Raw genomic sequence first — 22,356 nt, 5'->3', positions numbered from 1 at the left:
GATTGGGGGAAGGGGTGATGGAAGAATTCGAACAGCTTAGTGAATTGTTTGATCTTTATCACAATCCATTCATGTAGGAAGTTGATTCTTACTTAGGAAGAAAGATGGGGAAATTTGCCTTTGTGTTGACAACACTCCTCTTCTCCATCAATCCCTCCCCGCCCCCGGGGTCCACCATTTCTTTACCGAGCAAAAAAAGAAGTGTTACAAATAGAAGAGAAGAGAAGAAGAGGAAAAAAGCAAATACTACCTCTACTCGTTTGATCCTGTCAATTCTTCAGCCGCTGTCCTAGCAGTCGAGTACTCCGAAATCAACTTGTCATTTTGAGACACTCGAAACATTTGGACTCGCGTCTTGTTTGTTCAATCCAGGTAGTATTTCCAGGTCACCGCCAGCCCACTTCAAGATATCTACATCTCAAGGTCACCTCTGATCATATTTCTGATGAGTTCAAGTACGGCCTGAAGCGAACCAGAATGAAAATGTTGAGTGGGCATAAAAGTCCATCTCGGTATTGTAGCAGTATTCAAGACTTTAGGCCTAGCTGGCAGTCCCAATCCGCAAAGGAAGTCATTGAAAAGCCACAGTCCATGTATTTGATTAATATATCACCGTCACTGGTCGTGATGTCAATAGATATCACTGCGTATACCCACATGCAACGCCGGTGGTAGCCCTGGAGGCGCCGAGGCCTCGATTCCAAGACAGTGAACGCTGGAAATTTTCTATTGTTTGTGTCTTCTCTTACGGTGCAACCAAAGCTGATTCTGCTTGCTACCGACGTTCATCTACGTCCGTAATTAGATGTCGACATTTCATGAACATACTTGCCCCCCCCCCCCCCCACAATGACTGTCTGAACACGACGGTGTTGAACGGATAATCTGTTGACTTTAGGAAAAGAGGAATAAGCCGAAGGCAGTATGACTGACTCCTGCAAAGCGGACCGAACAGGTGGAATGAACAATTCACCACAAAGTTTCGGGAGGAATAGCCGGTTCGCTTAATGAAGTCGGTGTGGTCCGCCTTTGCCTAACACTGTAGACCTTGTGTATCAACACAGGTGACCTTTGTCCTCCCCCATTCGGAAAGGCTGACTTCATCCCCATCACTGCTGTCGTCGCCAGGTATGTCCAGACCCCGAGACATATATCGTGGAGTCATTTCGAGCCATTGGTCTAGGGACCACAGACATATGCGCAAGCGAGAAGAGTATACATTGTTCGATGAGGATGTTGCACATGATCCATTAATGATCAAGCTCAACTCGTTAGAGTGAGCACATTCTGAGGGCTCAAGGGCCAGACAAATATATATACATATATAAGAGGCAAGGCACAGCAATTCTCAGATCTGATGCCTCACTCCTGAACAAACTTTGTAGTCCACTCTACACACCCCATCATACATATCTCCTGTTCAGCGCTATCGACATTGGATGACAATGAAGCTGACTCTGATGGGCCTTTTGCTCCTGGGTGCGGCTTCGGCCAGTCCCATCGGCGACACTGCAGCCTGCGAGGACGGGCTTGAGGGCACTCCAGCTGTCCCAGCCCATGTGGTTCTGGACTCTGGCGCCCACGGCCATCATCACTGGAACGGATCTTACCATCACGCTGAGGGCAAACATCATCACGATCGTGAGCATCAGCATCAGCATGGGCATGAACATAAACATGAACACGGGCATGAACACGGGCACGGACACGAGCATAAAAAGGGACACAAGCACGAATATCACAATGGACCTGAGCCTAAGCCTCACCATGGATTTAAGCGTGCGAGTATTATGCCCTCATTTGATAAGCTTTTCTGTCACAGATGGACAGGGCTGATATATCACCATGCAGCGCAAGAGTCATGACCACGTGGATAGGTATTTCCCGTGTGCGCATCGCCATTACAGCGACCCTGATGAAGATGATTATGCCATGATTATCGACGAGGGTTGCGCGATGAGCATACCGTCTTGGTTTGGGGAGGACCCTCTGCTCAGTCATCATGTGATCCAACATGTGATGTGCAGGAGAAATGAGAGAATGGCTCTACATAACTACTTTGTAGGTAGCTATGCTGTCGCAGACTGGAGAATGAGGAGAGTATCAATTTCTACCACATTGGATTCCCATCCTGCCATTCTCTAAATCATCATCATCGTACGATTTGAGCATCATACTCCTACTCATATACGTAATGCTCCACCAACATTATTCCACCCTGGCTCTGAACCGCTAGGGTCGTTTCCTGTGAGCTTTATATGCCTTGGGTACCAGCGGCGGAAGCGCGTGGAGCAGGACGTGGTCCTTCTTTGCAGACTCCTTATCGACGCCAGCAGCCTCGAAGTTGATATAGCCGTCATGCTTGATATCTTCGATGGGCAGCTGAAGCAGCATCGATACGTTACGTAGACTGCTGCATGTGGGCTTGAAATATGTCCAGTCTTCGTTCTGACGAGGTTCCACACGCCCCCCCTGTAACTCGTTGGCAGACCTTACGGGACAGAGAGAAACAAGATTGCTGTTGTTGTAGTTGTGGTTGACTGGCTGGTTGTTGGCCAGGACAGGAGCCTCACGGGCTTGGCTCGGCACCAGCCTTGGAAATGCGGGAGAGGTATAGCCCCGATGAAGCCAGAAGGCGAAGACAATGGATGGCTTGGGTGATATTGCATTGGAAAGGATAAGAGGTCAACCAACATAGGAACTATAGAGACACAAAACATCTCGTGACAGGAGATAAAGTTAACAGTTGAGGGTATAGTAGGAAGCAAGTTCATAGATATTGAGATTGACTTTGAGTAGAGTTTCTAAGGTTGCCACGATAAAGAGCCTACTGCTTATATCATTGGTTTGGAACTTCAAGTACTACTATACCCCTACCAGAATGGTAGAACGCTTTTTTTTTTTTTTTTTGTATTTAGTTGCTTAGGTGCTTAGGAATCGCTTTGGTCATTTGCAATTCACAAATGCTCATGTGTACTCGTCATATATGGTATAATATTCAATAATTTGTTAAAAGCAGCTTTAGGAAGGCCTCTTCATAATAGTGAGATATTCAAGGACAGAGAATAGAAGCTTCTCTAGAGAATCAAGCGAAATGATTGATTCATAGGCTTGTCCTAAGCCTGAACTCAATCTTTGTGTCATTCCAATGTCTCGACTGGAAAATCAATGATACGATGTACGTTTTCCTTTGTGCCAATACTTTTATCCAATTCCATTGAGCTTGCATTGTATTTATGTGCATATGACACGATCCTAAAGCGTATCGTTGTTACTATTTCTTGATCCGAAGTGGAAAGCTCTGTTATGTTGTTCTAATCGTCAATGCTTGATTTTCTGCACAGTCCCTTTGTCCCTTGGTGTTCCAAGTATGCTTGCTTTCCTAATCTGATACATAAAGATTGGAGAGACAGGCAACCAAGCTCAATTAAATAGTCCATAGAGGCTAAGATCAATTAATAGATAATAAACCTTGAGAGTGACATAGTCCATGTACATCAACCTCGCGAATTTTTGTGGCCTCATCCTCTGTCTCCACTGGCAATGTAACAAGAAACATTTTGAATTGTCTTGTGCTACTCTTATGAGCATGTACTCTCAGATTTCACTTCTCACTAGACCCATTGGTGGGCATCCAAGCTTAAGATGGAGAGAGTGCTGATCTCAGACTTGTCACTGCCCTTCTTGCGGTCCAGGCTTCTCGGCTACCTTATTATGTTACCTTTTTACTTTCAAGTGGATCTGCTGCGAATGCTCAATGAAGCACAATCCATGCATTATGTTTAGAAGTATTGTATTATGGGTGAAGTGGTTCTGGCATGAACCTTACAGCTGTAACGTAATTAGGGAGTCATCTCCCAAGTCCTATCTTTCACCCATGACAACACATTGATTGATATCAAGTAAGAAATGGCCGCAGCCACCAAACCCTTTGAATAAGACCGGCCAACTTCTTTGCCAGAGTCAAGGGTGTGTGGAGGGACTATTTCTGTACTTCCATTGCTGCCTTGAACTCTACCCGTCTCAATATTTAAAGGATTCACAACGAAAGGATTTCCACTTCTGATCCAGACAGATTAAGTACTCAGATATTATAACTCAACATGAAAGCCCCATGCGCCATACAGCAGCAGGTTTCAGCTCAAGCGCACTGAGCCTGAATCCGCACACCTCGCTCAAGCCGCGCGTGCGACGATCCTCTCATCCCGAAGGAGACAATCCATTGCTACACCGATGTCACTGTGGCGCTCGTGGGATCAGATCGACTCGTGCCACGAGCGCCTGCCCTCATAAGCGAGCGAGGTGTGAGATTGACATCTGCCGTGCTCGATCCCCCCTTTCCCAACGAGAGAACAGACGCGTACCCCGGGCAAGTTACGTATTGGTCTGGCTGACATTGATCAGTAGATAATACACATCACTGGACAGTTTATACGCTGGTTCGTGGCGGCCAACTGAGCCAGCCCGCACCACCGCCCCCTTCTACCTTGAAGTTTTCTTCTGTTTCTCCTGTTTCTCTCCTTTTTTTTTTTTTTTTTTTTTTTTTTGCCCCTCCCTTCTTCCTTCTTCCCTTTCTTCTACGGCCCAGATTATCGAAAGACGATCCAGCAGGATGATCGCTCTCCGGCGCGGCAAGGCAGGGGCCCATGACCTGCAGGTAAAGCATGCAGCCGATCGTTGTGGCGAGACGAGGAGAGATTTCGGACGAACCCTGCATAATACATACTGCATGCATGCGCACCTTAAAACTTATGCCGAAGCGCCGGTGGGCATGCATGTACAGAATGTACGGTACGGCTCACTCGCCGTGCGCACTTGCAATTTGCGGCGTGGCGTGATGTGGCTGGCTCACCCATAGCCCCCTCCCCTTTCCCCTGCCTTTTTCTTTTCCCCCCTTTCCCTTTTTTCCTTTCTGGCTCTGGGCGCTTGTTGCGGCGTCTCGAAGTTCCAGGGGGTTGGGTGTGGTGGCTGGCTGGCTGTCTGTCTGATATTGCTGTGCACATGTTTTTGTCGAGTTGATGGTTTGAGCTGCTACTGTAGGTCAATTCTTTTCATCCCTTCTTTCTTTCTCTTTCTTCTTGGCATGCGTGTGTTCCTCGTATACTATGGTGTAGAAGGATGGGGCCAACTTTGCTCAGAAGTGATCTCTGCGGCTTGAGTAACGTTTGACCCGGCCAACAGACTAAATGATCACTTACTGACGGATTGACAAAGCACGCTGCCATGGTTCTAGAAGTGCATCGTCAAAAACGTACGAAATGCAGTCACGTATGCTGGCCTTTTGTAAAGGTGAGACCTCTCTGAGGTCTTTTCTTGTGTGAGGGTAGTATTACAATATTAATTGCTCTGCCCAGATGGTGTTCCCAAATGGGTGTCGTGTTGTTATAGTCGTGATACGCGTTTCAATTGCGGTCATGGGATTGGCTATGCTCATCTGGGCACTATTCGTACTTACTTCTAAGTACATACTTACTTACCCAGCTCGTTCTAAGCCATTCCAATTGCAATCAGTTCGTTCTGTGAGAGTGACCGATGATGCCTTGTTGATGTTGTTGTCAAGCTCTGAACCGACCACTGAACTCCTTGCCCTGTTCTCTCGCAAAAGTGCCATGTCTACATCACCAATTTGGACACATATCAAGAAGGCTGGGGCTCAAACCCCTTGAAAAGGAGCCAACTTCATCCGTGGCATACTATGGTATAATACAGAATGCTATGGAGGTTCGTCTCGTTCACATGAAACCGTCCATGGTTCCCTTTCAGCCTCTTGATCTGCAGTGTAAATCGAGGCTCTCTGCCAGATGCGGAGCAGCGTGTCACGACAAGGCAGAGCGGCTTCTGGACGGCGAGATAGTCATTCATCGTTCACGTGCACGACTGCAGGGCGGATAATGTAGGAAGAAAAAGGAAGGAGGGAACAAAGAGGAAAATAGAGAGAAGGGCATGAAGAAAAGATCAGATAAGCTTATGCCTTACCAGAAGACGATGCTGCATTAAACAACAATATTCTAGGGACACGTTTCAGTGGACACTGGCTGAAGCTCAACCCGCATTCAGCTGACCGCCCACGCATGAACAACCTCAGCCACCACCCGCTCGGCCTACCGAGGGCCGGTCACGGAAGTCTTTTTTCATATTTACTATCGTGTGAAACAAGTCACAGCTGTGGCGGCCTCCGAGGAAGCAGACCTGGAGGTCCCATGTCAACGCCGACAGGAGCTGAATGCGTCCGCGCTGCTGGTGCTGATGTTGTGTCCGTGCGTGACAAGACCAGGCTCCATTGCGCAGGAACTTGTTGAGATACAGCCCGGGGTCACCTGTAAAGAGGGTAAAACAAGAAAGAAAAAAGAAGGAAAAAAAGGGTCAACTTGACTCAGCGTGCCAGTTGACAGATGTCACCGTCTCGTGTTGATTGGCGCTACTTGACCGCGGGCACGTGCTGGTGAGCGCTAGCCACCAGGCTGGCCTCCCCCTAAGCAAGCTCTAATTGCTCCCCCCGGGCGGAAGGAAATTAAGAAGATCCGAAGATCCCAGCCACCATGGGCTGCATGGGTAATCTTCCGGCCAGGATTTTTCTCTCTCTGATCACTTTTTTCTTCTTTTTTTTTTTTTTTTTTTTTTTTTTTTTAAATCCTTGTCCTTATTATTCCCTTTCTTGCAAAACTGCCGTGCAAATCAAAGCCTGCGACGAGGTTACCAAGGAGGGGTTGGAAGGGATTTTGGTCTTGCGAGCTGGGAGCCGGCGATCATCTACCTTTCCATATGTGCGATTGCTGATCATGCGGACCCTGCCTCCGCTGAGGTCTGTTGATCGGCCGACTTAGGGCTTGGAGTAAGATGACAAAGAGTTGAGCGGTCAAGCTTTGGGTAGAAAGGAGAGGGAAGGTTCAGGTGGCACAACCCTGAAACTTGGCAAGGTGGTTATCAGTATTCCGGGCAGAGAGGCCAAACAGTCAAGGCCTGCTTGGTTGGTCGTCCAGGGGGCAGGGGAAGACAAAGGAAACCCAAGGAGTAATGGGATAGGCCAAGATTTGACCATTCGCAACCTTGGACCCCGCGCGGCACGGCTGCTGCAAGTCCAGTCGAGGCGCAAAGGGGATGGGGGCCAAAGCCAAAAAAAAAAAAAAAAAAAAAAAAAAGAAGGGGGAGGGAGAAAGAAAAGACCCTCAAACAAGGCTTAATATTTTGTTTTTGTTTTGAGATACAATCTTGTCAAGACGGGACAGTGCCTTTCTCACAGTGTCCTCGACTAAGCCGTATCTCAGATCGATGCTCGTCCGTGCGTTGCTTTCAATTACCGGAGAGTCGTAAAAATAATGACGCCTCTGTACCCACCATGACCACGTTCCGCCCCTGCACGTAAGCCATATCGTATCTGGGGGCGCACTGCGATGAATGTATGCCAGATCTGGCCGTGACCGGCCCTGGTTCATCACGCCATGAGACCCTCCCCCCTGCCCCTGTGTTGTCGTCGTCGTCGTCGTCATCGCCGCCATCCCAACATTCAGCGGGGATCGTGGAGGACAACGTAAAAGCCGATATTGCGAGCTCTCCTCTGGGTCGGCTGATGTTGTTTGTCGCAAGGTGAATTGCCCGGCACTCCCGGGCCCGACAGCCCGCTTGAGCTGCCTCTTGGCGTTAGTTGGTGCGGAGGGGTCCACCGCGCTGTCCCAGTCACTAGCTAAATGTCCATTGAGAGCGCCAGGTACTTTGGTACCACTGAGCCAACCAGTCGTGCCAGTCAACCACCCGACCCGGCTGAGCGGTTGTGGCCTCGTTCCTGACTAGTGCAGGTCCCAGAGAGTAGGCGCTTGTAGGCCAAGTAGGGCCTGCGGGAAGCAAAGTGGGAGCCTCTATTTTTATCGTGCCGCCAGTGGGGTCGACAGCGTTTGGGATAACTGCACCTCTTCAATTTTCTCCTTACAGAGGGTTGGTTGGTTGTCTCTGAGGGGTGTACAAGGGCCAGAGAGGCAATGAGGACGAACCACGGAGCAGACAATGCAAACATAGTGCCTCTTGTTCGCCAGCCCAGCCCCAGCCAACTTCCTCATTATCCCTGCGGAGCACAGGCCAGAATGGGGGACGAAAGACACCCGACGCAAGCGTCGTAACCGTGTCATCCAGCCAAGGACGAGGGCTGTGAAGGTATTAAGGTACCTGGCTCAGGTATTTGGCCTCGAAATCTCGCAGCATGTCCATGTCTTGCCTTGCTGGACCCTCTTTCCCGCCTTCGCAGTTCCCGGAGTCTGAGTTGGCGCCTCGGTTTCGATTTGAGGGACCGCCAGTGGCATATTAGCTGTTATATTGCCAATGCATGGTTCTCTTTTGAAGCCATGCAAACAGAGAGTAGATCCTCGGGAATCTCGCCTGTAGTGAGCTCATATTGTCGAGCTCGACGTCATCGCCTCGCGGGGTGTGGACCTGCTCGCCCCGGGCAGTCGTGTACTGAAGTAGAAAATCAGTTGAGGGACGTGAAGCTGGGGTGCTGTGCTGTGCTCGCACGACCAGACCAGCATTGGACAGCCAAGCAAGGGAGTTGGCGCAAGCCGGCAATGATTTTCCCAAAACGGTCGAGCGCGTCCGAGCGAGACACGTCCAAGCGGGGGTTACAACGCGACAACCTGAGATGATCGGACAAGGCTACGACGGCCGTTCATCTTCTTACGGTAGCCATTTCGTCGGGTTCAAAATATTGTGTATGCCCAGAGGTGTCGCACGTATCTTGCGAAGCGCAAGCTCCAGGTGTTCGCCCAATTCCGAGCGTATCGGCACTCAAGGAGCGGATAGCCGGAAAACGATAGACTTTTCAGCTTGCCGTTGTCGAGATCATACTTTCGCTATGAATATCCGAGATAATTTTGAGTTTTCTTCCCAGAAAAGGGAAAGAGCAGGGAGTTGTTTGGATCTGCACTACCACGGTATGATCGAGGTACTGTGGTACATACACAGGTATCTGTTCCTATCTCCGTAGTGAGCATCGTGGCCAGTCAGAGGGCTTTCCCCGACACCACCTCCAGAGGCCTGGGCAATATTCTCAAACACAGGGCAGGGTGCCTATCAGGAGAATCTCACAACCACCGGGAACATCCCCAGACCGAGCCTGTGAGCTTTACGAGGCCACAACGCGCCAACGACAACAAGCTACAGGAGGAGGTGATCTGCGTGCAGCTCATACCGAGAGTCTCGTTCCGGGCGCTGGCAATCAAAATATATGGATCAGATTCCAATCAGCCAGCGCTGAAGGTGAAGCCAAAATGGATCCTAAAGGGAAGCTGACAAGGTAGATGTTGAGGCTGGTCCAATTGCAAGGAGTGGATGCGAGTCTTTCGTTGGAAGGGTGGTTAGGTTGTGTGTGGGACCCTACGAACTGTCTGGCTGTCTGATCCGGAACGGGCACAGAGAGAGAGGCTCGGTCGGCTGCTGTTGGCGCACATCAGCCGTGATGCAACCCTTGCGCTCTTCGAGAAGGGTCTTCCTCCTGGATGCTAGCGTCCGTCTTGCGGCTATTGGTCCGGCCTGAAGGGGGCAGGGGATGAGAGAGATGAGTACCATGAGATGAGACGCCGATTTGATGACGGTTGGTTGGTAGAGGGTCGGTCGGTCGCATGCCGCACGACCTGGATTTTTCTTCTTTTCTTTCTTTTTTTGTTTCCTAAAGACAAAGACCTTGGTACTACGTAATCTCCCAGGTCTCGCATGAGTTCGATACTAAGACCATATATAGAGCAGAGGATGCAAGGGGGCGGGATCATCTTTCATCACTGGCAATTTTCTTCTTCCTTCTTTCCTTTGTATACCGAACTTGTACCACCATAGTAGCTAGTGATGATGATCCCAAACAGGGCTGACAGATAGACCACGCCCTCTTCGCGCCTGGTTTCAACGTTTGGCAAAAGGGAAGTGAAGCATATCGAAGGAGGGTGGATACTGGTGGAGTCAGTCAAATCATAACACAGTGATGCCTAACAATGTGTGTGTGTCCTGAAGATGACACAAGAGGCACCACCACGACCGTTTCCTTCCCTGAACCAGATACGCCAGGTACGCCACCAGCCGTGGCCTCGTCGGAATCTGAAACGCAGGTGCACCTCTCTCTTTTTTCGATGTGCCCCGACCCCTGGATGTTGCACTAGCCCCTCTGGGCTACCACGCCACCTGATCAATGCTCCTGACAGGGGGGAGAGGAGGAGGAGGGGGGCGCGATGACAGGGTGGACAGGGAGTCCCCAGGAACCGCCGTTGTCCTTGTGTTCCCACTCCTGGACCGCCGTCCCGCAGGGGTCGCCTCTCCTCACCCGTCATGTCCAGGCCCATGTCAATGCCCAGGGCCTCCCTTCTCCTCGTACCATAGCACCATAATTATTTACGCCTACAGTAGTATCACGTAGTCATACAGTCCTGTGTTTATATGCCTTGCGCCCTGTAATTGTGACTGCGACTGTGATTGTGACTGTGATTGTACAACTGGACATGCGTGTGTACCACCGGTGTTGTACCTGACCTGGCGGGGATGCCTGCCTTTGAAATCGAACGATTACAATGCATCCTGGTATTAGAACTGTCTGAATCAACATTTAATAGACAGCACTGATTCTGGGTATCATGAGTCCGGGTGACAAAAGGAATGGAGACACGAGAAGAGAAGAGTAAAATTACAAACGCTGTAGTTTAGCATTAGGGCAGGAGGTTGGGGTTTAGTTTGATAAGTAGCGCTCTGTAGTGTTCCCTAATTCTTTTTGTAGTGGTTTTGAACGTGCAACAGTAGTGGGTTGGATGGGGGACATTAGCGCTTGGGGTTGCAGGATGACCGCTGTCGGGATTTAGAAGACCCTCCCTCATCCCACATTGCACCCTCTCCATTCCTCCTCCACTCCACCTCCAAACCCTTACCGTACTGTATCATAGTACTACAACCACCAAAGTACAGTACATCATCCAGTCCACCACCACAAGCCGCGACTACTTTTCTGTCTCGACCTTCTCACCTGTCTTCTTTCCCCTCCTCAACACCCCTCGATCTCGCTCACTCATCTCGACACTTCGTCCCCTCCCGACCTTCTCGCGTATCAAAAAGACACAAGAAGCTGCACCCCAGCCATTCCTTTCGTCCCCCCTCTCTCCTTTTCTCGACCATCGTATTCCTCAATCGACGAGCGACCGATTTCCTGTTCCTGTTGCTGCGATCCCAGCCCAACCAACCCCCCGATAGTTGTCCCTCTTTTCCCCACCGACCAGGCCTCGATTGAGCAATCAGCGCCGCCGACCATCAAGCCTAAACTCGCCTCGCTTGCCCGCTACCGAATTTGCGGGCGAAGGGCCTTGTCCACTTTCTGATAACGTCCCGCTTTTTGTTCTCTGTCAGGGTGTCTTCCGCTGGCCGACCCAATCCCAACCGTGGTCAACTCATTCATCAATCCAGCAGCAGCAGCAACAGCAACAGCAGTCCCCAAGTCCACTTTCACTCCGGTTCTTGACACAGACCACCCTCACCTCGGCCTTGCGTCTTTTGACTACACCTCACTTCCGGAACGCCCCCCCTCATCGAACAACAACTGTACCGCGGCCTCTTGTCCGCGGTGACTTCCAGCCTCGACGAGACGAGAACGTTTCGCTCCCCATTTCGTGTGACAAGATACGACTGTTGCACCTGCTCCCCGAAGAAAAACCTCCGTACATCAGGCTACCGCACCCCTCTGTCCATCCAAATCGAACCTCGAGACCCGTCGGTCCCTAATCCCGCGCTAAACCCTGCGACGTTCACCGGTCGTTCTTGAGAGTCGACGATAGTGGCGGCGTCAATTGCGACTTACACACGCTCACACTTATACGCACACAGACATAGAAATACACACATACGCTTGAGATCTACACGAGAGGTCAAGAAGTTTCGTTCCGCGGTTGGGAAACGGCGCGTACGTCCGCGCTGCTCGTTTGCCCCATTATCCGCCGCCGATTGTCTCGACGCTTGTTTGCCTCTGCGACACCTTGCGAGACATTGTTTTAAACAAGTCGCCCAACGTTCCGCCCTTTGTCGGACTCGCTGCATTCCAGTGGCCCGCTCCAACGCTTTCTCGTCCAGAACTGTAGCAGCGAGCGGTGACGACGGCCACCACCATAATGTCCGTCATGTTGCAAACACCGTCGCGGACCTCTACCTCCTCGGCCTCCTCATACCAACAACCACTCTCCCGTCAGAATACCATGTCCTCGTACAATGGCGGATCTTCAGCACGTCAGTCCAAGCGGTACTCCATGTCCGCGCTGTACATGTCCATGTCGGCACAGGAGACCGACCTGGAGATAGAAGATGACCTGGCCAAAGGTTCGTGCTGCATCGAGCCGTACTACCCCTGGGATGGCTGCTGATTGAATATACAGCACAAAAGGTCTTGCGAGACCTCAAGTCCAAGATATCTTCGCAATCAAAAAAGAACTTTGTGCTAGAGAAGGACGTGCGGTATCTGGATTCCAGGATCGCCCTTCTGATCCAGAACCGCATGGCTCTGGAAGAGGTGAGGCGGCGCTGAATTGCTAATCCCAGGATGTAAAAATGGCTAACATTTCGATCAGCAAAACGAAGTTGCAAGCCATCTTGAAGACGCAACAGATATACAAGAAGGTGTCTTCCCCAACGACGACAAGACTCAGAGATACGGCAATCTCCTCTTTCTCCTGCAGTCGGAACCTCGACATATCGCACACTTGTCCCGGCTTGTATCCATGTCTGAGATCGACTCGCTTCTTCAGACCGTCATGTTCACGATATACGGAAATCAGTACGAGAGCCGCGAAGAGCACCTGCTGCTCACCATGTTTCAGGTCCGCGCAGCTCCCTATTGACCCTGGCACCCACTGTTCCCGCTGACTTGTGATGCTAGTCCGTCCTGACATACCAATTCGATAATACCCCCGAGTATTCCTCCCTGCTCCGAGCAAATACTCCCGTCTCACGAATGATGACGACATACACGAGGAGAGGACCGGGTCAAAGTTTCTTGAAGACGATCCTGGCCGACAGGATCAACAAACTCATCGAGCTCCAGGATCTCGACCTTGAGATCAACCCTCTGAAGGTGTACGAGCGCATGATCGAGCAAATCGAGGCAGACACTGGAAGTCTGCCACCAAACCTACCAAAGGGTGTCACGGCCGAAGAAGCGGCCGAGAACAGACAGGTTCAGGCGATTATCGAGCCGAGGCTGACAATGCTGATGGACATTGCGGGCGGATTCCTGTCGACCATCATCGACGGCCTGGAGGAGGCCCCGTACGGCATTCGGTGGATTTGCAAGCAGATTCGCAGCTTGACCAAGCGGAAGTACCCAGACGCAAACGACCAAGTCATCTGCACGCTGATCGGTGGTTTCTTCTTCCTCCGATTCATCAACCCGGCCATTGTGACGCCCAAGTCCTACATGCTGATTGATGGGACACCTGCTGAAAAGCCTCGACGAACTCTGACCTTGATTGCAAAGATGCTGCAGAACCTTGCCAACAAGCCATCATATGCAAAGGAGCCTTACATGGCCAAGTTGCAGCCATTCATCCAGCAGAACAAGGACCGGGTCAACAAGTTCATGCTGGATCTCTGTGAGGTGCAGGACTTCTATGAGACCCTTGAGATGGACAATTACGTGGCTCTGTCTAAGAAGGACTTGGAGCTCTCAATCACGCTGAATGAGATCTACGCTATGCATTCCCTGATCGACAAGCATAGGAACGAGCTCTGCAAGGACGAGAACTCCCACCTGGCCATCATCATGTCAGAACTCGGAGGATCTCCTCCCCAAGTACCACGGAAGGAGAACCGGGTCATCAACCTGCCCTTGTTCAGCAGGTGGGAAACTGCTATGGATGACCTGACGGCAGCTCTGGACATCACACAAGAGGAGATCTTCTTCATGGAGGCAAAGACCATCTTTGTGCAGATCATGCGCTCTGTCCCACCAAACAGCTCAGTGTGTAGGAGGCCACTGAGATTGGAGCGGATTGCAGATGCGGCAGCAACATCACGGAACGATGCAGTTATGGTCCGCAAAGGTATCCGTGCTATGGAGCTGCTCAGCCAGCTGCAGGAGCTCAGAGTCATTGACAAGTCCGACCAGTTTGGCCTGCTGCGGGATGAAGTTGAACAGGAGCTCCAGCACCTCGGCTCCCTCAAGGAAGGTGTTCTCGTAGAGACGCAAAAGCTGGAGGAGGTCTACAAGACAATCCGTGACCATAATACGTACTTGGTGGGCCAGCTGGAGACATACAAGAGCTACCTGCACAATGTGCGCAGCCAGAGTGAGGGCACGAGGCGCAAGCAGCAGAAGCAGCAAGTATTGGGACCCTACAAGTTCACACATCAGCAGCTTGAGAAGGAGGGCGTCATTCAGAAGAGCAATGTCCCCGACAACAGGCGGGCCAACATCTACTTCAACTTCACAAGTCCTCTGCCGGGAACCTTCGTCATCTCCCTCCATTACAAGGGTAAGTTGAATGAATGAGGCACCATCTGATCCCCCCCTTCCTTTCACCTCCCCTTTCAGGTCACAGACCACTAACAGATTTGTTTAGGCCGCAACCGTGGTCTCTTGGAACTTGATCTGAAGCTCGATGATCTCCTTGAGATGCAGAAAGACGGTCAAGATGACTTGGACCTTGAATATGTTCAATTCAATGTGCCCAAGGTCCTCGCCCTGCTCAACAAGCGGTTCGCACGGAAGAAGGGCTGGTAACCAGCCACAGCCGTCGAAACACTTCTTTGACCAACGCATCATCCGAGGTTTCTCCTTGTGCATACTTCGGGTCTTGCGGTGTTCCGGAGCCGGCGTATATATGAACCGAACCATTGATACCACCTTTCGCTTTTGCGCAACATCCATCCTCTTCCAATATATCGTTACGAGGCCGCGAGACAAATGAACTCGGTCAATCGGACCTACGCAGCCCTTTTCTTTCAGAATTTGCCCTGACTCACCACCACGCATTATCAACACTTGTCTCTCGATCAACTATCCTGCTGCAATTCTCGGTCTTCCAAGCGCTTAGTATATTCTACCAATTTTGGCCGTCATCGACACCGTCTAAGCTTTGCACACTCAATGTCTTCACGACACAAGTCATCAGCACCACCATCATCATCATCATCATCATCATCTGCGCATCGTCACCTATTCGCCACTATCAACCAATCTCACCATCTCGTTATATACTAATTCTCCTTCCGAAAACATGGGGTGCGGCTTTTTCTATCGATTTCTACAAATCGTTTCATGTCATTTTTTAATTCATTCTTGTCCTTTATACAGAATAAATTTTTTGGTGGGTGTTTGTTGCTTCGGCTGGACCGGCGGCTCTCTGGCCTGCGTGTGTGGTTGCTGGGAATCGCGGAAGATGCGTTGCTGCTTCCTGTTTCCTTCTTTTCTTTGCAGACTACTGCCAGTGCGTCCTCGCTATGGAATTCGCACTCGCCTCGTGTGAGCGTTGAGGATCAGGGAGAATGGTGTCCGGAGTGCCCAGGGGAAGTAGGTGGAGAAAGCACTGGGTTTATGAGTATTCGTTTCGTTGCATCAGATATCTCAGCACCGTATTGCAATAATTTCAGGGGAGGGATAAGGGGGTTTCGAGAGTAGACTGGGAGCACGAGGGGATGTTTTCGTCGTCGTCGAGAGCACGGATGAGCTTTCAACTTTTTGAATCGGAGCAGATGACTTGATCACGTTTTTTCCCCTTCTTCATGTGTACTTATGCTACCAACGGGATAATGAAATAGGCGATAACATGGACTGATATGTCGTGTCCTTCATATGGAGGAAATACACTCTGTGAAAGTGTGATAGTGCCTAACTTGTGTGTGCCATGTATTTCATACATGTCTGTATGTATGTAAGTCTGAACAGTGCCCCTCTGGCACCTACGAAAGCCTACAGCCGCCTTTCTTGCTCTGGGAACCTATCGGCTCTGCACTACCCACAACGTATCGAGTGAAGAGGAGAGTGATGGTAAATAATATGACTTGCTCCTTAACCACCCGGACCCCTTTTTCCTTCCTTCCTTTTCTTTCTCTCTCTCCTCCACAATGAAGAACTTCTCACCGTCTTGACTTCAGCATGAAGGGGAGAAGAAGAATCAATATGCATGGGAAACCGCCATGGCTTCCCCGGCGGGTCTTGGTGAAACGAATTCGTTCCTGTCCCGTGTGTCACATACGGGTATATCATTTCATATCGTGAGGGTAGACCTGCTGTTGTGAATGCAAGATTGGACAAGGCGGGCCAGAAGTGTGAATTTTCGGTGTCCTTTGCTTGGGGGTGGCAGACTTCGCATTCAAGTAGTATGTTTGCACTGGCCAAAAGAGGGGAGGAGGGGGGCGTGTTATCCAGCGAGCTTTGAATATCTGACGACATCCCTACCCGGACATTGCTGAACCAGACAGATATGTGACCAACTGAGTCCTAAGTCCCTGGTCCCAGCATCGGACACGATGACGTGGGGAAGAAGTCCTGCCTCTCTCTGATCTGTGACCTCCGACCCCGGCCTCACCTGCCCTGTAACTGCTCCTTCCAGCCGCCTTTCTCAAATAACCAGAGTGCCTCGATGGCATAGGCCCGACTCCCCCGGTGACCTTGACCCTCGGGCACCTCGGCAGCCTCGAGCAGGCTGTCTATGACCCTGTTCTCCTGTGCAGTAGCCCAAATTCCCCTCGCAAGCTCCGACTCGCCACCGCCACTACCCCACTCCCCCTTGCCCAGCCTGTATAGTATCCTGCCCAGTGTCTGGAACGCAACACACCTCTGGGCGGGCACGGCGCTCCTTGCGAGCCGGCCCAGCTCTCCGACCGTATAGCCTGCCGCCTCGGGCGCTTCCCCATGGTGGTGCAGGCCTTTACTGACAGGGATGCTCCTGCTCCGGGCGGGCGAGAGCAGGCGGCCCTTGAAGTCGAAGCGCAGCGCGGAGATGGGGAGGGAGGTTTGGCCCGGGTAGTAAGGGGACTCGCGGTCGGCGGTGGAGTGGGGCGTCGGGATGGGTGCCATCCAGGCGAGCTTGGACGGGTCGGCGGGCAGGCTAGGGAAGTACTTTTGGTGCAGGTTCTCGAGGAAGTCTGGGTCGGCAGGGTCGAGGTCTGGGACCTGTTTCGGCTGCGGGAAGTGCGTGGTGTTGGCAGACAGGCTGGTTTCTGGGCCTGTTGTGGTGGTGGGAGGTGGTTGTGAGGTTGCCTCGAAGAGGTCCGAGGGTGGTTCTGGGGGGGCTGCGTCCTCGTCGAAGCGGACCGTCTTGCGAGGCTTGTCTGCGGTCTCATCTCGTGCAGACGGTGCAGCAGCGGTGGTATCGTCGACCGTGATGGTGGGAGGCTTCTCCGTCTCGGCTGCTGAAGGCTCGTCAAAGGGCGATGACGAGGTGTGGTCATCTATATTTGCCCTCTTTAAAAGCATCTGGACGATCGAGGGGTCGAGGCGCTCAAGTAGTTCTCGTCGCTCCTCCTCTATCTGCTCTGGCGACATGGACGCGAGTAGGTCGCTGTTCTCCTGGTCTATCCTCCTCTTCTCATCTGACACGCCGCGACCTGTTGATGTTCCCGATTTTTGTTGGGCTGGACTGGAGGCATCATCTTGTTGTTGTTGTTGTTGTTGTTGTTTATGTTCTGAGGAGGCACTGTCTGTCCCTTGATGCTTCTGCTTGAAGGCCGACACTCTTGTTCGTTTCTTGTGCTGAGGAAAGCCATCGCCAGCAGGTTTTGGCTGTGGGAAGCTTGGGGCCTTGACCGCGCCAACGTCCTTCTCCTTGATATCGAGTACGAAATTCATGGTTGCTGGAACATTTTTGGGGGGACAAGTTTGGGTGAGTGGGCAAGAGGGGTGGCTAGAGGATGAGGCGTGCGTCACTTGGGAGAAAAAGCGAGAGGATAAGCAAGGATGCGTCGGGTGTTATCTAATCGCGAATCGCTGCCTGCCACAGCCGAGCAGCAAGGGGCTGCGGTTGTACCGCATCTGCGAGCGCTGTTTTAAGGTTTTTCCCAGCGTTGCCAGCGGGGTCCCGGTCACTTGCATTAGCGCCGATCTTGACGGTCACCGGCTGTGAGACTCTAGTACAGTCTACCATGCACAAGGGAGTTCCGGGGCAAAGGGCAAGCAACGTGTGCGAAAGATGATAGAAAACTCGGGGCTCAATATTTTCTGCTATGTACGGCCCCTATATTACTTTCAGAGTGGTTTTGGCTTCTAGGTACGATTTTGATTGAGATTCTGTTCACTTGGAAAACATTTGTCATTGGTGTTGAGGGACTCCCTTAGTCAAGTTCGCCCGTACTTGATATCATGCAGGCACCCAAAAGTTGTAGGAGAGCTAACGATTGAGGGGGCAAGACCATCTGACTGGAATGGAGTACAGTAGAATCGTGAAACAGTGGTAGTTACTCATGAAAGTAAATAATTCAGCACAGGACACTCGTGTCACACATTGCAGCGTGCGGCCAATGGTGGTTGTATACGCTGTAGAAATTGGAGACAGTACTACTACACACGTGAATTTCCACAAGTAAGAAAAGAAGGGGTTAAGGGTGAAGAAACAGAAGTGGCTTTTCCAACAGACTACAATCCAGGCCAGTGTCTAGCGTGACTTTAGGCTGCATAAGTAAGTATCATGCAGCAAACTACCATAATACGGAGACCAAAGAGATGCAATGCTCCGTAGGCTGAATAATTCGTTCTGCAAAGGGGAATTTTGCTTTTGGCCCGGGGAATGTTAGTGCGGTCTGGCCCCTTTTGCCCATGTAGCAGTTCAGGGCTTTTACCAGCAACAAGCATATGATTAGGGAACTAGCATAATGTACGTGATATCCTTTTAAATTGATAGAGTTGCTTGTGAATATTACAATCTCGTCAAGTGCTGTCCAAAGGCGAGCGAGTATCATGTACTATATAGTATGGTTTCAGCTCTTGAGTCATGGGCACTAGCATAATCAATCTTGTGATCATTTTCATGGTGCTGATGTCTGTAGTTTTCCTTGCTTTGGTCCGCATTTACTAGATAAGGAATCATTCTCCGTTAGACAATCAGAAACACAAGGGGATTTTGCTTTTCCCTTGATCTTCATTTAACAAAAAGCAAATAGTTTGAGGAAGAAACAAAGCGGCTCATAAACCGCGGCTATTTTCCTTGGTCCCGCGGCCTCATTGGCCCCACTGGGCAAATGCCCGGGGACCCCAGTCTTATGTGGAGTCTCGAGGGTCTCTCGCTTACTCCCACTAGTCACTCTGTACTGTGGTACTGCATTCCCCCATCATAGTACTGTAGTGCATAACACAGTACATACTGTATGTACTTGGTAACGAAAACCGATACTATGGTACTTACCTAGCGCACAAGTCACACACACCACACACACAGACACATCAAGCTGACCAAGTGTAAAGAACCTGCATGCAGTGTGGGGCTACCCATGTCTTCTGCATAACGGCTTGAATCTCATGTGAGCCCTTTGCCGACCAGCCCCCCCCCCCAATGTTTCCTCCTCTCGGGTGGAACGGTAAGCTTGGCTGTTCTCATGTGCATGTTCCTGCTTGTCCTTCAAAGGACTGCAGTGGGTGTTCTCCTATCTCTCCCTGGCTCCCCCCTCCCCCCCTGCATGCGGGTTATATTGCTTGAGTTTATCTCGACAGCCCCAGTCCTGCCAGCTGATATGTACTGTACTGTGTGCACTATGGCAGGTCCCGCCCGTCCTATATCCGCTGTACCTTGCCTTGGTCTTCTCTCTCGCATGGGTTCCAGCCATGAATCCTCATCCCGTGGTCAAACCCTCCCACCTCCGTCCTCCTTGGTCGTGGCTTTTGGGTTGGTCTGGTCCCGGCTTTGCCTTTGCCTGCCTTGTATTGTCTCTCTTGTAGCATTGATGACTAGGTCTGTTATCCACACCCAAAAGGTCTCGTAAGTCACCAAGGCAGGCAGTCGACACGACCTGTCATCCTCGTGCTCCAGCCCTGGACCCTCATCTGCATCCATCTGCTTCCCGACACACTTGTTGTCCTTCCCTAGTCTTCCATTCCCAATTTCTCCTTGTTGCCGCCCTAGTGATGGTTGTTCCCTGGCGACGTTTTAGACTTGTGCATGTTTCCCTCACCACCCTCTGGGGCTTTTTGCCCCCCCTTGCCGCAGAAGCAGTTCGTTGGTTAGTTGGACCTGACTCTATTCCGATCTGTCACGTCCCCGTCCCCGTTCCTTCTTCTGCTCGCTCGCTCTGTTCTTTCCCGTCCCACCTCCCCTTCATGTTTTGGTCTTCTCTTCTGCTCTCTTGTCTCGTCTTTCTTGGTGTTGGTGGTGACGGCCCCGGTTTTTCCTGTTAAGCTGTTCCATTTCATTCCCTCCTGCTAAGGAAAAAATAAAATAAAAAAAATTACACCGTCCCGGGCCAGACAACGTAACCATCTCCAATCTCATTTTCTCCCAACACTAGGCCGCCTCCCATCCTCACCATTTCCCACCTCTCTCCCCCTTTCAACACACAACACATCACCACCCATTTCTGGTGTTGTCAACACAAATTCATCAACCACCACCCGCGCAACACCATCGGCATCTCAAAATCCAGATCTGCATATTCAGCAGATTGGCCTGCATTATTTTGTTGTCTTCATATTGTCGCAAGACCCTCATTTGATCTTATTTTCGCATTCGCATCCTGTTGCAGAGGGTCTCGCCTGTCCTGCAGTCGGTTTCCTTGAGGTTATTCAGACGACGACTCCTCCGCCGCCGGGTGCAGCCCCCCAGCACCAAACCCGCCCAATCTCCACATTTCTTTACCTGGCCCTTGCTTCTCTCAATACGGACCATTAAGCCAAAGCCAAGCCAAAGAGCCCGCACCAGAGGCCTGGCCTGTCCACGTCCCGCTTCCGCCGGGATCTTCACTAACAGCCAGCCCTACCGGACTCAGTCAGGATACCTGACTCTTCTGTTAGGGCATCTCCATTACTCCATCCCCCTCTACTCTCGCCCCCACAGTACAATTCACCACAACCAGCGCATGGCGATTGTGGCGTGCCAGAATTTCTATATTGGGCTATTGTTGTGATCCATTTGTACAATTCTCTTTCTACTGTCCGCTTGGTACTCTTTTACGGGAAAAAGAAAGCAAAAAACCCCAGATAAAGGACCGTCATCATACAATCTGGGACCGACTTTTTTGGTGTACACGACATTCCTACACAAAGCACACCCATTTTCCAGGGAAGGATCCATTTACCATACGATTGGGAAAGACCGACTTCCTAAAACAACCAAGACGATCCCGAGCCAAAAACCCTCTTCCACCGCCAAAACACACACAGTCTCACCACTCGTGTGTGGGAAGAGAAGAAGAAGAAGAAAAAAACTCCCTTGAGGTTATCTTGACATGCTCACTTCACGAGGAGAGAGCATAGCAGAGAATTCCCCAACCCTCTTCTGAGGACGACACCCCGGAACGTCCAACCTCTCGGAGCGACCCTGCTTGTCCACGTATCTTAGCGCACCAGCGATTGACCCACGACTGGCTGCACCTGTCACTAGTCGTCTGGACCTGAGCATCCGCGCGCGGTGGGGGGGAAATGGCCATGCGCGCATTTAGCTCGTCACCCACTTCCCTGTCCTCGCCTCCCGCGAGCTCCATCAGCAATCCAGCGTCGCCCTCCCACCTCAACCGGGGCCGAGCCAATATTGATATGGACGAGATTGTCGTCGACACTGCTGGTGGTCCTCGGTTCGGCGTCATGGCTCCTCCACAACCTCCTCCTTCAGGTGTACCCCTGACCGCCGCAGGTCTGCCCAGGAAGAAGCCTGGTCGCAAGCCCGGCAGCACCCTCAAACCAAAAGTGAACCCCGATGGCACCCCCATCGTCGAACCTCCCAAGGTCCGCAGGCCTCGAAAGCCTAGGGATCCCAATGCTCCTCCGCCGGTCCAGCGCAAGCGGAAGGCTGCCACCCAGGATAACGATGATGGTGGCCCCCAGCAGCAGGCCGATGTGCCTTCAGCTGCATCAGCAGCAGCTTCTCCCTCAACTGGCCCCGCCGCCCCTCTCATGACCGCCGCCGCCGGTCCCCAGCCGACCAAGATTACCGAGCTGGCCTCTATGCGCATGGACATAGACCCTCCCCCGCGCGCCCCGGCGTCGTCCACCTCCCCCGTCCTCACCACACACCAACATCACCACCATCATAACCCGGCAAAGGTGCCCAAGCGGGAGGGCATCATGTCCTTGCTGAACAACGATGATGACGACGAAGAGAAGGACGACCAGCGACGAGCGCCAACGCCAGCACCTGTACCCGCCGCCCCAAGTCGTCTGGCCTTTGACCCCGTGCGATCCTCCAGTTACGACCCGGTCCGAGGGACTATGATCTC

General features: G+C 51.5%; 3 protein-coding genes across 3 annotated transcripts; 2 read left to right on the top strand and 1 right to left on the bottom strand.

Annotated features, from left to right (window-relative positions):
* Positions 1-1,557: 1,557 nt before the first annotated feature.
* M406DRAFT_331592 (uncharacterized protein) lies at positions 1,558-2,409 on the top strand (the record flags this gene model as incomplete). Its single annotated transcript, XM_040920649.1, has 3 exons — positions 1,558-1,785; positions 1,852-2,061; positions 2,275-2,409. 3 exons carry the CDS (start codon positions 1,558-1,560, stop codon positions 2,407-2,409), a joined length of 573 nt encoding a protein of 190 aa, XP_040774000.1.
* Positions 2,410-12,200: 9,791 nt separating this feature from the next.
* Positions 12,201-14,719, top strand: M406DRAFT_261980 (Rho GTPase activation protein; the record flags this gene model as incomplete). Its single annotated transcript, XM_040917482.1, has 5 exons — positions 12,201-12,321; positions 12,378-12,511; positions 12,570-12,818; positions 12,878-14,471; positions 14,559-14,719. 5 exons carry the CDS (start codon positions 12,201-12,203, stop codon positions 14,717-14,719), a joined length of 2,259 nt encoding a protein of 752 aa, XP_040773999.1.
* A 1,621-nt stretch (positions 14,720-16,340) lies between these two features.
* On the bottom strand, positions 16,341-17,807 carry M406DRAFT_99539 (uncharacterized protein). Its single transcript, XM_040926460.1, has 2 exons — positions 17,581-17,807; positions 16,341-17,532 (listed from the first exon to the last, which is right to left on the bottom strand). Exons 1-2 carry the CDS (start codon positions 17,786-17,788, stop codon positions 16,523-16,525), a joined length of 1,218 nt encoding a protein of 405 aa, XP_040773998.1. The 5' UTR covers positions 17,789-17,807; the 3' UTR covers positions 16,341-16,522.
* Between the last annotated feature and the right edge of the window lie 4,549 nt (positions 17,808-22,356).

The sequence above is a fragment of the Cryphonectria parasitica genome, assembly GCF_011745365.1.
Source record: "Cryphonectria parasitica EP155 unplaced genomic scaffold M406scaffold_6, whole genome shotgun sequence".
NCBI lineage: Eukaryota > Fungi > Ascomycota > Sordariomycetes > Diaporthales > Cryphonectriaceae > Cryphonectria > Cryphonectria parasitica.
Note: the sequence above shows the minus strand (reverse complement) of the source record. Positions and strands in the feature narration are given on the sequence as shown.

What these genes read in the sequence shown, in the direction of transcription:
- M406DRAFT_99539 (XM_040926460.1), bottom strand. Translation starts at nt 17,788, where the DNA reads ATGAATTTCGTACTCGATATCAAGGAGAAGGACGTTGGCGCGGTCAAG. An exon ending in ACAACAAGATGATGCCTCCA is followed by an intron (nt 17,533 to 17,580) that starts GTCCAGCCCAAC and finishes GCGGCGTGTCAG; the next exon opens with ATGAGAAGAGGAGGATAGAC.